This window comes from Odocoileus virginianus, unplaced genomic scaffold, assembly GCF_023699985.2.
Source record: "Odocoileus virginianus isolate 20LAN1187 ecotype Illinois unplaced genomic scaffold, Ovbor_1.2 Unplaced_Contig_3, whole genome shotgun sequence".
Lineage (NCBI taxonomy): Eukaryota > Metazoa > Chordata > Mammalia > Artiodactyla > Cervidae > Odocoileus > Odocoileus virginianus.
In genome coordinates this window covers 2,042,221-2,058,027 of record NW_027224320.1, presented here as the reverse complement: position 1 = coordinate 2,058,027, position 15,807 = coordinate 2,042,221, and the positions used below count along the sequence as shown (strand labels likewise).

Sequence of the window (15,807 nt, the reverse complement as noted above, 5' to 3'; positions counted from 1 at the left end):
GAAGCCCAGCTCTCCCACGTCCTCACGCACGTGACATGTCCGGAGGACTTGAGACAGTTCCCCCCAAGGGGCCCACTGAGAGAGTGTGGGTTCTTGTTTCAAGGTGACTGGTTCGGAGCTGGCACGTATGCGGAATTCTCAAGTCCTTGGAAGTTCTCCAGTCTTTGTGAACACTGTGTAATTCCTTCCAGACTCCTCTTGAGGAAAAAAAAAAAAATTCAAAATGCCAGGGAGTTGGGTTCAGTTCAGTTCAGTTCAGTTCAGTTGCTCAGTCATGTCTGACTCTTTGCGACCCCATGGACTGCAGCACGCCAGGCCTCCCTGTCCATCACCAACTCCCGGAGTTTACTCAAACTCATGTCCATTGAGTCGGTGATGCCATCCAGCCATCTCATCCTCTGTTGTCCCCTTCTCCTCCTGCCTTCAGTCTTTCCCAGCATCAGGGTCTTTTCAAATGAGTCAGTTCTTCTTTTCAGGTGACCTAAGTATTGGAGCTTCAGCTTCAGCGTCAGTCCTTCCAATGAACACCCAGGACTGGTTTCCTTTAGGATGGACTGGTTGGATCTCCTTGCTGTCCAAGAGACTCTCAGGAGTCTTCTCCAACACCACAATTCAAAAGCATCAATTCTTCGGCGCTCAGCTTTCTTTATAGTCCAGCTCTCACATCCATACATGACTCCTGGAAAAACCATAGCTTTGACTAGGTGGACCTTTGTCAGCAAAGTCACGTCTCTGGTTTTTACTGTGCTGTCTAGGTTGGCCATAATTTTTCTTCCAAGGAGCAAGTTGGGTTACCGCTGGCCTTTCAAGGAAATTGTTTGGGTTTTTTCCCCTCCTTCTAGAAGTTACAAGGTGGTGGGGTTTCTCCCCGTTCCGTTTGCCTGCAGTGTGGTGGGAAAGCATGCGGGGTGTCTGGGTCACAGGCAACCTCCCCGAGGGACGGGGGGCAGCCTTTATCGCCCCTGCTCATATGACTAGATCCGGAGGCGGGGGATGGAGGGCACACACCGTCCTCCCTGGGGCAGGCCTGGAGCCACCACGTGCCACAGTGTGACCTCGGGCAGGTCGCTGAGCTGTCTGTACAAAAGGGACGGTGGCGGTGGCCACCCCACCCCACCACCACTGAGAGTTGTGTGAGCAAAGGACGAGACAACTGATAGAGACCTCAGGTCAGAACACGCAGCCGTCACCCCGCCCCGTGAGCGCTCATCTCAGTGATTTCTGCTGCTCTGGGCAACCCCCGACCCCGGTCTCCTGGGAACCCGCTCCTCTGGACTCAAGTGCTCTTTCTGGAGAGTTTCACCCGGCGCTTCTCCACTCCAGATCCTGCCGGCCTCCCTGTGACCTGGACCTCGGTCCTCACCTCTTTCCTTCGTTCAGCAGCTCTCCACGGAAGACAGACCCACCGCGTGCGGCCCTGCCCACCCCGCCCCACCCCGGCCCCCAGCACCTGGGCCGGCTGGAGACAGAGACCACGCCCCTGTCCTCAGCCGGGGAGGAGGGAAGAAGAACGTGTTAGACTTTCCTTTTTCACAGTGTGATTTGGACGGGGAGGGTGAGTCCTCCCACGGACAGGCAAGGAAGTGTGGACGAGTGGCAGCCCCCGCCCCGGGTTCTGGGTGAGTGAACACGTGTCCAGGAGGTGGCTGCCCTCCCATCTCCTCCCAGAAGCCTCGCTGGTTGTCCCCCTGACCCTTCAGCCTGTGCCCCGTCGGGGACCCTCGTCCCCCCTGTCCAGGAGCCAGGCCCTGAGAGGCCCTTCTGGGCTTCGCTGACGTCCATCCCAGGACCAGCGGCATGCTGGGCTTTGCACATGCTTCCTATGAAATGACCTGCGGGGACAGACAAACACACGGGTGATGCAAGAGCTATTTTACCTGCAAAACACAGTCTGCTCTCCGCCAGCCAGCCATGAGGAGTTTCCTTGTGGTGGTGTCTGACTCCTTGTGACCCTGTGGACTGAAGCCGGGCCTCCCTGTCTGTCACCAACTCCTGGAGTTTGCTCAAACTCATGTCCGTTGAGTCGGTGATGCCATCCAACCATCTCATCCCATTGCCCCCTTCTCCTCTGGCTCTCAAGGAGTTTCCTGGATGTGCTTTGATAGGAAGGAACAGTCAGATCTCAGTATCCTGACTTCTCCCATTGGCTGAAGGGACCTTGGAGACGGTCATGTTGCTGGCTCTGCCTGATTCCCTGCCCCGGGGCAGCTGTGCCAAGTCTGAGGGCAGCCCTGCCAGCCACTCCTCACCAGCTGGGGGTCCCCACCAGACACACTCTGGCCTCCCTCTGGAATTCCAGGTCTCACTGACAAGGACCCACCCTCCTGCCATCCCTGGAGCTGGACGGGGTGACTGCGGGAAAGAGTTTTCAGGAGATGAGCGAGGCCAGATGTGTGAGGCTGAACTCGATGCCGCTGCAGACGCAAAGCTTGTGGAGGGTCCGATGGAGTCTGCTTGGACACCTAATTCACATTCTCAGCACATCCTCCCTTTCCAAAGATCATCTGTCTGAAGGAGTTCATAATTCTCACCAAGGGGACAGCAGAAGCATTTAATGTGCGCAAGGCTTTGATTGGAACATTTATAAGGTTCCGGTTCGCTGCCTTCAGCCTGATCCAGGGCTATCGATTGTTTTGCCACAAATATCTTTTACAGCTGAACGTTTAAACAGAGGGAAACCTCTCAGGCTCCTCACCACTGGAGTGGGAAGCCGGCTGACCGTGCAGGTCCACACGCTGGCCCCGGGGGTGCCCAGGGCCAGCCTCGTCGGTCAGAACGGCCTGGCCGGGCGACTGGCAAGTGCCCTTCCCGCTGGTGGCGTCCTGACTCCATGCTCACGCGCTGTCGCTGGGAGATGGACGCTCTTTGGGGAAGATTTTAACAAGGGCCGTGCAGAGCCATCTGTGCTCATCAGACTTGAGTCTCCCGTTAGGACGCGAGGAGGGGAGGAGCACTCTCGTACGCCTCGCTTCTTTGTTCAGAAACCCTGACCCCCGCACCGGTCTCAGCTTGACCTGCTGGGCCTGCCCGCTGCCCTGCCGCACGCCCCGCCCGAGCCCAGTGCCTCTCTGCGTCCTTCGCACACCGCGTCCCCGTGGCCCGGCTCAGCCGCCCACTGAGGGAACACATCATTCCCTGAACACTAGTGTCCTGGACTCGTGTTTACCCCGTGTCTGCTGTGCACAGATGCCCTGCTCGGCTTCAAGAATTCAGTGGCAAAGGAGGGGTAAATTCCCCCCCTTTGGGGGTTCATCCCGGGCCTGAGGAGCCCTGAAGGCAGAGTGGGCTTTATCTAGGCCACTCAGAGGCTGAGAGGAGGGGGACCCCCTTTTTTAAAAAAAATTATGCGTGTGTATTTTGGGCTGTGCCAGATCTTCACTGCCATCCAAGCTCTTTTCCTCTGGTTTCGGGGAGCGGGGGCTTGCTCTCCTGCTGTGGATCACGGCTCTAAGGCTCTCGGGCTCTGTGGTTGCGTCTCCGGGCTCCATAGTCGCGTCTCCTGGGCCCTGGAGCACAGGCTTCGCAGCTGTGGCTCGTGGGCTTAGTTACTCTGCAGCGTGTGGGGTCTTCCCAGGCCAGGGAGTGAGTCCCACGTCTCCTGCATCGGCAGGTGGATGCTTTGCCACTGAGCCACCGGGTCGCCAGCGGGAGCTCGGGGTGGGGACAGTGGTCCCGTGCCCATTGACTCAGGACCAAACCCTGCCCCTCCCCACGCAGCGCCTGCCTTCCCGGGCTGACGTCGTCAGAGGACTTGGGTCTGAGTCCTGCTGAGAGCTGTGCGACTCAGGCCAGGGGCTTCCCCTCGTGAAGCCTCAGTCCTCTCCTCTGTGAAGTGGGCTGGGAGTGGGGGGCTGTACACATCCCAGGACCAGCTCTCATCTCAATGCTTTGAGGACATCTAGGTGGACACGTGTCAGTTCAGTTCAGTCACTCAGGCGTGTCCGACTCTTTGCGACCCCACGGACTGCAGCACGCCAGGCCTCCCTGTCTGTCACCAACTCCCGGAGTTTACTCAAACTCATGTCCATTGAGTTGGTGATGCCATCCAACCATCTCATCCTCTGTCGTCCCCTTCTCCTCCCGCCTTCAGTCTTTCCCAGCATCAGGGTCTTTTCAAATGAGTCAGTTCTTCGCATCAGGATTGGAGCTTCAGCTTCACCATCAGTCCTTCCAATGAGTATTCAGGACTGATATCCTTCAGGATGGACTGGTTGGATCTCCTTGCAGTCCAAGGAACTCTCAAGAGCCTTCTCCAGCACCACGGTTCAGAAGCATCGATTCTCCGGGTGTGTGTAATGCCCCTGAAACGATGCTGTTGTGATCTGTGTTCAGTGGGCCTGCGCTGCTGTTTTCTGTTATAATCGTTATTACTCCTTCTGCGCTAAGCTGATGATTTGTGGAGCCAGTGGAGGCTAGTGGGTAAAGGTCACAGGCTTTGCCATTAAACTTGGGAGTCGGGTAACTGTCAGCTCCTCCACTTGCCTGCTGTGTGACCTTGGGCAAGTCACTTAACCTCTCTGAGCTGCAGTTTGTTATCCACAAAACGGGGAGGCTAATTTTAAGAGAGACTTCCGGTACGTGCTTGCGCGTGTTGGTGTAAGAAGGCTGCACGCGTGAGCCTGCTCGCCCTGGCTGTGCTGGGAGGCGAGGTGGAACCGGGCGGACGGGACGGGAGAGGCAGAGTGTGAGCTTGCCCTGCGCACGCCCCGCTCTGGTTTGTTTGCTCCAAGGAGCACGTGTTCCTTTCGCAGGTACAGCGAAGCAGCCCTGGCAAGCGGAAGTGTTAAATGAAATAAGTGTACTGCCTTCTTCCCAGGGCGCAGTGAGGATTAAATGAGTCAACACCTGCCAAGTGATCAGAGTAGGGCCTGGGATGGGGGAAGTGCTGAGTAAATGTTAGTTGCTGTAATAGTAATAATAATTATTATTTTGAGCGGCTCTGCAAAATCACGCACCTCGGTCGTGTCACTGAGAGACGTGCGGTCCTCTCTAGCACTGGGGGCGTGGGGTCCCCCGGGATGCTGAGAGTCACCTGTTCCCGCTAGGAGGTGGTCTGGAGACAGCACCGGCTCCTGTGAGTGGCCCTCACACCCCCACCTGGCGCCGCCCGTCTGGGGGCTCCTCTGCACGAGGGTGGGAAAGGCAGGTGTGCCCCTTTAGACTGATGCTTCAGATGCCCCCAGGAGCCCGACAAGCCCTGAAGGGCAGGCGGGGTGTCTGCATGGAGACCGAGTCAGGCCCAAGCACTGGTGCCCACAGCTGTGACTTCTAACCCTCCTCCGGCCCTGGCCAGATGGAGGGCAGGGGCCTGGAGGTGGGGGGGGGGGCTCTGGAGGGCTGGGGGCTTCTCGTGGACTTCTCCGTTTCTGGCAGCAGGGATCCCAAGCGCTGGCCCGAGGAGAAGCAGGACGATGTGGTTTTATTTTAAGATGCAGAAGCCCTTGAAAGAGGCACGTCAGCAGTTCTGAGAACGGGTCTCTGTAGATGTCGTTTGTCTAACAAGTGTCTAAATCATCAGAAACGGGGAAGAAACTGCAAATGAGGAAGGGCAGAGACGGCCTGGAAGCAGACGCCTTGCGGGACTTGTCTCAAGCTTATGACAACGCCCTTGGGCTTGGGATTCTTGAAGAGTGGGAGCAAGGAAGTGGGAAACGGGTGGGTGGGGAGCGGGGGCTGATCTGCGCCTTGCGGGGCCTAAACGTAGAACGTATGTAGCTCGGGTGGTGCTTTTTAAGAAAAAGAACCCAGGATTCCGTGTGTCAGATCTAAGATGGGACCAGACAAGTGAGTGCCCTGGGTTTGAGCAGCCGTTGCATGCCAGGAAAGCTGCCCCTGGGGGAGCCAAACCCGGGGTTTCAGTAAGAAGAGCTTTGCATGTCTGCCTGCGCCCCCTGGGCCGTGTGACCTTGACCCGGCCACCTCCTGTCTGCTGACCCGCAGAGAGCGCATCTGAGGGCCCCGCATGCACCCATGGGGAAGACGAGACCGAGGACCTCCTCCCCAGGGAGAGATGGAGGCCGCGTGGCTGTTTGAAGACTCCGGGTCGGCGCCGTACCATATTTAAATGCTGTTTTGACTCACGCTCCTATTAAGCTACTTAATAGCCACCTAATGCATCGCGTATTTTTATTCTTGTTTTGAAGCTAATTGCATATCATGGGAAGATACCGGAAATGTTGCAAACCCTCCCATCAGTCCGGCGTGGTCCCCCGTCCGTCGGCGGTACTCCGCCCGCTCCCACCGAGACCTCTGCTGCTCTGGCCGGACTGCACGTGCGCCCATGTGTGTGTGGGTGCGTGTGTGGGCGGTGGGGGACGTCAACGCTGTTTGGGTTTCTCCTTAGAGCTTCTTCTCGCCTTAGTTTGTGCTGAATACACACACACACTCACACACACACACACATGCTCTCACACACACTCACACACACTCACACACACTCACACCCCAGTCTCAGTACCCAAGCCGGTGCCTTGGCTTGATGGCTTTGGCCCTAGCTCCTCTGTGGCTCATCACCATCCAGATCAAATCAGCTTCAGGTCTGGCTTGACCCAGGGGCTCAAATTGTGACCTCAGGAATTAGCTTAACTCTGTTCTCTGGGCAGTGGGCTGCATCTAGTGGCCCTGGCAGTCCCCTCAGAGGGGGGAGAGAGCGTCTCACCCACAATAGTTCTTTTTTATTTTATTTTTTGGCCACACCAAGTGGCCTGTGGGATCCTAGTTCCCCAACCAGGGGTGGAACCTGTGCCCCCTGCTTTGGAAGCACACACGCGAACAAGTGTGTGGTCTTAACCAGTGGGCCGCCAGGAAAGTCCCTCTTCCACAATAGTTGTGTTGTAAGGCCTGGCATGGGTTTGCTGGACCCAGGTCACATGTTCATCCTCAGACAGGTTACTGAAGCAACGGCGGTGAGATCTGTTGACTGGAGAGGTCTAGAGCATTTGCTCACCTTGTGGTTATTCTGGTATTATAGAGGGTGAACTTCACCTAAACCACATGGACTAGGAAAGGCCGGGTGCTTGGGTGAGGGTCTTCAAGATAAAATAAGAGAGGTATTATTGGCATCAGATGAGGAGGAGGAGGGCAGGCAGGAAACGTAGTCGCCCCATGTCCCCCACCCCACCCAGGGCAGGGGATACCCTGGGATCTGAGGGACGAGGTCACCCCACACCGAGTGGAAAACCCACTCAGAACCCTGAGGACCGGACTTGCATCCGGGGCCCCGGGGCCTGGCGCCGAGAGAGGATGGGGACAGAATCTGAGGTCGGCAGAGGCTGTCCTGCCAGGGCTGCTGGCCTGGCGTGCTGAGGTGCCCAGGGGATGGGTCAGCACGGAGTCCAGACACGGACAGGAGTGAGCGCCTCCGGGGAATCCTCCGGGGAGCTTGTTAGAAATACAGCATCTCGGGGCCCACCCCAGACCTCCGGTATCACAGGTGAGGTATTATGAGGCCTCCAGGCGATCGATGTGCACTGCTGGGCTACAGACCCGACACGGCCAAATACATAAATGTTAAAAAAAAACCCAAAATCTCATTCTTGTCTCGGCCTCCCCATTCAGGGGTGACGGGCCTTAGGTTAGGTCTTCTGGAGTGCAGTGTGGCAGGGCGTGTGAAGCAGCCTTAAGCATATCCATGCTCTGTGATGGAGTCAGTATCGCTACTCCAGAGACGTTACTGAACAAAGTCACCGGAGGCAGGGACAGAGGATGCTCCACCCCAAGGTCATAAGAAACTGTCATGAACAATTGCACACCAATAAATCAAACCTAGAAGAAATGGACAAATTCCTAGAAACATACAACCTACCTTGGTGGGTTCAAGAAGAAATAGAAAGCTTGAACAGGACGACAATAAATATGGAGGTTGAAACAGTTGAATCAGTAACCAGATACCTCCCAACAAAGAAAAACCCAGGACCAGATGTCTTTGCGAGTGAAATCTACCAAACATTTAAAGAACAGTTGATATCAATCATTACTTAAACTCTTCCAAAACACAGAAGCAACACTTTTTGAACTACTTTCACAAAGCCAGCATTACTCTGATACTAAAGCCAGACAAAAAGAATTAGAAATCAAGCCACCATAGGATCCGGCAATCCCAGTTCTGAGTATGTACACAAGAGAACTAAAGTCAGGGTCTCAAGGTGGTATCTCCACCCCCATGTTCATTGCAGCAATGTTCACAGTAAAGACACAGAGGCAAGACACAGTCCGCTGACTGATGAATGGGTGGAGGAAGCATGGTACATACGGGCAACGGACTACTCGTCAGCCTTCAAAAAGGAAATCCAGTCATGTCACAGCATCAATAAACCTGGAGGATGTGATGCACGGTGGAATGTCAGAACAAATTCTACATGATGACATTTATGTGAGGAACCTACAATAGCCAGACTCCGGCTTCCCTGTGGCTCAGTGGTAAAGAATCCACCTGCCAGTGCAGGAGACACAGGTTCGATCCCTGGTCCGGGAAGATCCCACATGCCACGGAGCAGCTAAGCCTGCGCGCCAGGACTCCTAAACCTGTGCATGCGCCACAGCAAGAGAGGCCGCCGCGGTGAGAAGCCCGCACGCCACAGCTGGAGAGGAGCCCCTGCGCGCCACGACTCGAGAAAGCCCGCGCGGTGAGACCCAGCACTGCCCAGACAAATACAGAGATTAGTGTAAAAGAATAAAACAGACTCATAGGCGAGAGTAAGGGGAGTGGTGGTCGCCAGGGGCTGGGGAGGGGGGAGATGGAGAGGTGATGGCCGGAGGGGACGAGGCTTCATTCATGCACGAAGAGTGCGTCCAGAGGTCTGCCCAGCCTGAGACCTGGAGACAGTAATGCCACGTTATATACCTGCAGCTTGGCTAAGAGGGTGGGTCTGTTAAGTGCTCGTATCACAAAAAGACAACAAAGAGGGTGGAGGAAGCTTCTGGAGGTGATGGTATCTTTGTGATGATGGTCCGTTGCTCAGCTGTGTCCGACTCTGCGACACCACAGACGCGCCACGCCAGGACTCACCATCTCCCGGAGATGTTCATGCTCGTGCCCGTCGAGTCGGGGATGCCGTCCAACCATCTCATCCTCTGCCGTCCCCTTCTCCTCCTGCCCTCAGTCTTTCCCAGAATCAAGATCTCTTCCTGTGAGTTGGATCTTCGCATCAGGTGGCCAAAGTTTTGAAGCTTCAGCTTCAGCATCCGTCCTTCCAGTGGATATTCAGGGTTAATTTCTTCAGGATTGACTGGTTCTATCTCCTTGCAATCCAAGAGACTCTCAAGAGTCTTCTCTAGCACCACAGTTCAAAAGCATCAATTCTTCAATGCTCAGCCTTCTTTATGGTCCAGCTCTCACATCCGTTCATGACTACTGGAAAAACCATAGCTTTGACTATGTGGACCTTTGTCGCAAAGTAATGTCTCTGCTTTTAATCTTATCTCCAGAGTCATTAAGTTGTATACAGTAAATGCATGCACCTTTTTCTATGTCAATTATACCTCAATATGATAGTTAAAAAAGAAAGAGAGAAGATGAAAAGGAAACTGATCTGGTCTCAGGAGCTGTAGGCCTCATGGACAAGGCCATGGGGACATGTTCATAATTCATATTAAGTGAGCAAAGCTGGCACAGAATGATATAAACTGCATCATTTTAACTATATGAAAATAATGTAAAAAACAGTCTAGAAATAAGCATGCAAATATATTACAGTACCTCCAGGTGGTAGGATTACAGATGATTTTTACTTATGTTAAGCTGTTCTGTATTTCTTTCACATAAGAAAACAATGACTGATGATTTCAGAATCTGAATTTGTATCAATCACAGTGATTAGTTGCAGATGACAGAATTCACTCTTTCTGATTTGAGCAGAGGGGGGACTTATTCCTGGGTGTCAGAACTCAGATTCTAGGACTAGCAGGGCACCCCATCGCCAGGGACAACATGGCCTGGACCGTCGTTTAGCCCCATCTGACCCTGTTGTCATGGAAACCCCACTGTCTGTAATGCCCAGGGCCAGACGCCCCTGTTCTCTGCCAGCCAGGACCCCATCCCTCCACCAGCCTGTATTGTTCACTTCCACTTCTTAAATCTCGTACAGACATCTGTCCAGAGGAGCTTAAGCCACCAGCCGAACCCTAGCTGCAAGGGTGTCTGGGAAATGCAGATTTCAGTTTTCCAGAGGCTAACATACCCAGGGCAGGGAAGCAGCGGGTGGTACACATGTTGAATGAGTCGGTCTGCTGGACCCACCACTGAAGTGACGCCAGAGGCCAGAACGATCGCTTGTAGGCTTGACCTTCTGAGGTCCACCCGGCGGCTCAGTTACCCGTGGCGGTGTCACGAGGACCGCGGGGCGCTCTCTCAGCCCAGACAGCTCGGGCTACAGAGCCCCTCAGCCCAGCCGCTCGCCGCAGCTGCCAGCAGCTCTATGCATGGGGTCCTCTGCTGAGGCTGGCGACCCATTGCCTCCCGTGGAGCAGGCTGAAATGTGGAGGCTTGCTGTCCCCGGGAGCAGACTCAGCAGGACCCCAGCAATTGTACCCCTTGGGTGGGGACTCTGCACCAGCACCCAGGGCTCCCTGGTGGACTGAGTCCTGTTGCCCACAGTGGGGTCTTCCACGGTGGGAGGCAGGTCGGTCACGGCCACAATTAACCACCTTCTGTTCCTCTTCTCACTTCCCTGCCCGCTAGCCTTCACCTCCCAAGCAAACCTCTGGGGCCAGAAGAATCCTCATCTCCAGGTGTGTCTTCAGCATCCCAGTCTAAGGCCTCTCTGACCTGCCTTAGTGCACACGTGACGCCTCATCCCGGCTCTGGACGACCTGCTGGGGAGTCCCCTGGGGGTGGCTTAGGGGGTCTGAGACCACTTCTGTGACCTCGCCTCCGTGCGCGCCAGTTTGGGCAGTCATCCTCTCCCTGGATCCCATGCCCGTGGGCGGGTAACCAGAGGGCTCTGGGGTGCTCCCGCCGTCTGCTGCCCAGTCCACATGGGCGCCACAACCACACGCACACACGGGCATCATCCGCCCAGTGGCCACCCCCTTTCTGCTCCTCCTCCCTGTGGCGGGCATTGCTCCTTCTGTCCTAGGCTGGCAACAGTATGCTGTGGGGTTCAAGGGTATCTTTTGAGCGCGCCGCCCTTTGTGTCAGTGTGATGTTGCCGGGCGTGGCTGTTAGCACGTGAGGCTTGGGCCAGCTCCAACGTGGCTCCTCATAGAGCAGGCTGGAGCATGCTTGCTGGGCCCCGGGCAGGGGGACGCCCTGTCTTCTGTGGACGTCACCCTTCCCTCTGCACGTGGCAGGGAGCTCCCGGCAGTTTACTGACCCGCTCCTTGGACTGGGCATCAGGCTTCCTCACCAGCCACGCTTTGGGCTTCCTGAGAACGGCTTGAAGGGTCTCCAGCCAACAGAGGGCTGCTCTGAGGTCGCCGCAAACCCCGGGGCAGGCAGAGTGCACAGGGGCTGTCCCCGTCATCAGCCGGGATCCGGGTGGTGTGGCCGCGCCGCTGATGCCCACTTGGAAGGGAGTCCTGCATCCTTCAGACGGGGCAGCTGCGGCCTGGGAACCGCCTGCCGTCTTATCGCGTCCACTAAAAGCGAGTGACGAGCGGGGTGCCCAGGCGCCTCGGCCGCTGACAGAGGATCTGACTTTGAGAAGTGAATCGGGGGCTCCGTCCCCCTCAGGGCTGCTCCCGCTGCTCTAAGCGCTCAGGAAGGTCCAAGGATTTTGGAAGCTTTGACCCGGCAATGCCGGTGAAGACCAGTTGCAAATAAGAAATGTATTTTTTGTAACAGGGGCAGGGCAGGTGGTGGATCATCAAAAAAGCAAGAGAGTTCCAAAAAAAAATCTACTTCTGCTTTATTGACTATGCCAAAGCCTTTAACTGTGTGGATCACAGCAAACTGTGGAAAATTCTGAAAGAGATGGGAATACCAGACCACCTGACCTGCCTCCTGAGAAATCTGTATGCAGGTCAGGAAGCAACAGTTAGAACTGGACATGGAACAACAGACTGGTTCCAAATCAGGAAAGGAGTATGTCAAGGCTGTATATTGTCACCCTGCTTATTTAACTTATATGCAGAGTATATCATGAGAAACACTGGGCTGGAAGAAGCACAGGCTGGAATCAAGATTGCCAGGAGAAATATCAATAACCTCAGACATGCAGATAACACCACCCTTATGGCAGAAAGTGAAGAGGAACTAAAAAGCCTCTTGATGAAAGTGAAAGAGGAGAGTGAAAAAGTTGGCTTAAAACTCAACATTCAGAAAACTAATCATGGCAAATAGATGGGCAAAATAGTGGAAAACAGTAGCTGACTTTATTTTCTGGTCTCCAAAATCACTGCAGATGGTGATTGCAGCCATGAAATTAAAAGATGCTTACTCCTTGGAAGGAAAGTTATGACCAACCTAGATAGCATATTAAAAAGCAGAGACATTATTTTGCCAACAAAGGTCCATCTAGTCAAAGCTATGGTTTTTCCAGTAGTCATGTATGGATGTGAGAGTTGGACTATAAAGAAAGCTGAGCGCAAGAATTGATGCTTTTGAAACTGTGGTGTTGGAGAAGACTCTTGAGAGTCCCTTGGACTGCAAAGAGATCCAACCAGTCCATCCTAAAAGAGATCAGTCCTGGGTGTTCATTGGAAGGACTGATGTTGAAGCTGAAACTCCAATACTTTGGCCACCTGATGTGAAGAGCTGACTCATTAGAAAAGACCCTGATGATGGTTAAGACTAAGGGCAGGAGAAGGGGACGACAGAGGATGAGATGGTCGGATGGCATCACCGACTCAGTGGCCATGAGTTTGAGTAAACTCCGGGAGTTGGTGATGGACAGGGAGGGCTGGCATGCTGCAGTTCATGGGGTCACAGTGTCGGACATGACTGTGTGACTGAACTGAAGGTGCAGGGGGCGGGGCAGCAGACACAGTGATTGGAGACGTTCCCGCGGACCGTTCAGCAGTTAGAAGCTGGCCAGCGGCTGGGCAGTGAGTGGGCCCTCGCGGGGGAGAGGGTGGTGTGAGGCGTATGGCGGCCTTCTCCCCAGGGCCCTCGGCCTCTGGGACCCTCCGCCCCTCGTGGGCGCAGCTGGGACGTGCCGGCCCCTCCAGGCTGCTGGAGCGGTCTGGGACAACCTGCCTCAGGGCCCGGCTAGGGGCTTGGCGCAGGGCGGCCTGAGGAAGGAGTGTGTTGGCTTTGGTGGCGCCCGAGATTTGCCGGAACGTGGTAGGCATCGCTCTCGGACACTGCCCTGCGCTGGCCGACCGGCCGTCAGTGAGGTTGCAAGGCCCCCAGGACGACATCGTCAGCGGTGCCGCAGAGGACAGGGGCGCAGGCTGGTGTCCTGAGGTCAGCAAAGCTGCCTCAGCAGGAGAAGCCGCCCCCTGGCTTCCGTGCCCGGGAGGCCGGGCAGCCTGTCTGCGCGATGGCTGAAAAGGCCGTTGGCCAAGAGGAAAGTCGTCTGACTTTGGGCTGAGTGTGTTCGTCTTGCTCAGGCACACTGGCAGTGAAATCCGATTTGTGATGCTCGGGGATTAGAATCCCCAGGGGGCTTGCTGGCAGCCCTGCACTCCCACAGACCCAGGAAGCCCACCGGGCTCTTGAGCCCTGAGCTGTGTGCGGTTTAATCCCAACATCCCTTTCCTGTGGTTTATAGAGCGGAAGGCATTGCTGTTGATGGATGCCCAGGCATTTCTCAGTCTCCATGAAAGTTCAAGTGCGCGTGATACGATCTAATTGTCCGGTTTCTTGACATTCAGGCTTGTCTCCTTTGTAAAGCAGTGGAATTGATTTCTGGGTACTGGGAAATAGAGCTGGGAGTGGGGAGACACGCCGCAAATACCAAGTAAGGGCTGCAAGGCGGGTGCCGCGCCCACGCGCGTTCGTTCGCCAGTGGTCGGGGCTGCAGCCTCAGTTCTGGAACCATAGCCCACCCCCCAACTCTAGGCTTGGTCCCTGCCTCCTACAAAAGCAATTCCAGTCCAAGTGATGGCATGACGGGGGCGGGATAGGAGCCCCAAAGTGTTCCGGGGTGGCCCTGGGGCTGGGCCGGGGCAGTCTGCGAGGCTGGAGCGGGCGTCCTGGGTGGCGGACCCCCGGGCCCCACGTCCAGGGTGCTCGTGTGGGTCCCCTGCTCCGCAGTCTGCATTCTGAGTGTCTGCTCTCTCCCGTTGCAGGTCAGAAGGAGAAAGCTCCCGCAGCATCAGGTACGTGTGTCGTCGGCCTCTGTGCGTCTGTCCGTCTGTCCTGGGCAGGCAGCATCGGTGAAACCATGTGCTTCTCCCTCTCTCTGGCACGGCCTGGGGGGGCCGACGCCCTGCCTGGCGCCCAGGTACCATGGCCGCAGTGTGCTGGCTCGGCGTCCTGGAGTGAGAGCGCTGTTGACTGCCGGGGCTTCCCTGGTGCCAGCGGGACCTTCTCAGAGGCCCCCCGGCCCGCTGGTGGCTCCTTCCCATCGGGGCTCATGGTGGCCAGGTTCTCCTGGGCTGTGACCTGTGTAGGACCAGCAGCTTCTCAGCTCAGACAGCCCCTGGGGCCAGGCTGGTGCGTGGGGCCAGTCTCTGGGGAGCCCGGAGGGCCGGGCCCCCGCCGGGGCTGGGGAGCGGAGTTCAAGGCTTGAGATGGGATGGGAGACAGTGGCTGGTGGTGAGCGTGGGGGCGAGGAGACACAGAGGTGGTTGAGAGCCACAGGTCCCCAGGCCCACGCGTGTGGCTGGGACTCAGGTGCCTTCCCGTGACAAAGTGGGTAGAGGAGGTGCTCGCGGGGCTGCAGCTGGGGGTGTCAGGCGGGGCGGGGCCCTCGGGGCAGAGCCAGAGGCGGAGGTGAAGGTGCCTGCATCCTGGGGAGGCTCCCTGGAGTCAGAAGCCCCTGCACTGGGCCACGGCTTAGCCCAGGAGGTGCCGGCGGGGTCCTGAGCCCGGGAGCCAGAGCGGGGGCCGCAGAGGGGGCTGGGGCTGATGGCCCTGAGGCAGGCAGAAAGCAGAGGCACCCTCAAGGGGCCTGAACAGAGCGTCACACGAGGAAGAAGGATGGGTCACCCCAGGCCTGAGGGGCTGGAGGCGATGCCCTGTGAGACAGTGTCCGGGAGATGCAGGCGGCCTGGTTGGGTGTTCTGGGACCTCCTGGTGTCCGTGAGAGCCACCTGCAGCTCTGAGAGGGGTGTTCACCGGCTGCTGGTGAGGAGAAGGCTCGGGGTGCTGTCCGCGGACAGAGCAGGTGCCAGAGAGCCTGGACGTCACGTAACATTTCGGGTGAGGAAGTCCGATAGAAGAATGTGGTTTCCTCCTTTTAACATTTGCATAAAAAAGCCAGGGCAGGAGACATGGGCAGATAGTGGGATGCCCCCTCAGGAGGTGGGGCAGGGCGCAGGGCAGGCAGGGAAGGGGGACCACCAGCCTCCTGAGTCCTGGTGCAGCTGCTGGGCTGTGAACTGGACCCGTGGACGACCTCTCCAGAAAGCCCATTAAAAATTGAGCACCTTCGGCAGGGAGTGAGGGTCCCGGCAGTGGGGGTGTGCAGAGACGTCGGAAGCAGATTGGCAAAGAGAGGGGAGAATGGGGTTCCACCAGCCCCGCCACCAGTGTGGGGTCTGAGAACCTCTCCTCCCCCGTCTGGAACACTCACCCAGAAGGTGCTGCAGCTGAGATGGGGTGCACGGCGGTCCCCAAGAGACCTGTGGGTTCTTCTGCTGGGGCCTGAAGAGCTCAAGAGCCAGTCTCACCCCCGACCTCCAGCCTCAGGACGCTATGGAGGGGTGGGGGGTCAGGAAAGTGGGGCTTGAAGGCCGTGGTGCCGGCAGCAAGCCCGCAGG

At 56.6% G+C, this 15,807-nt stretch overlaps 1 protein-coding gene across 4 annotated transcripts in view; it reads left to right on the top strand.

The window, feature by feature from the left end:
• Positions 1-15,807, top strand: part of IQSEC1 (IQ motif and Sec7 domain ArfGEF 1) — a 277,893-nt gene that overhangs the window by 56,829 nt on the left and 205,257 nt on the right. For 3 of the 4 annotated variants that reach the window (XM_070463464.1, XM_070463468.1, XM_070463469.1), the window contains exon 2: positions 14,173-14,202. The exons of the other annotated variant lie outside the window; for it this stretch is intronic. In XM_070463464.1, coding sequence (XP_070319565.1) covers positions 14,173-14,202 — 30 coding nt within the window. The remainder of the gene's footprint in view (positions 1-14,172; positions 14,203-15,807) is intronic. 4 annotated transcript variants of the gene reach the window in all.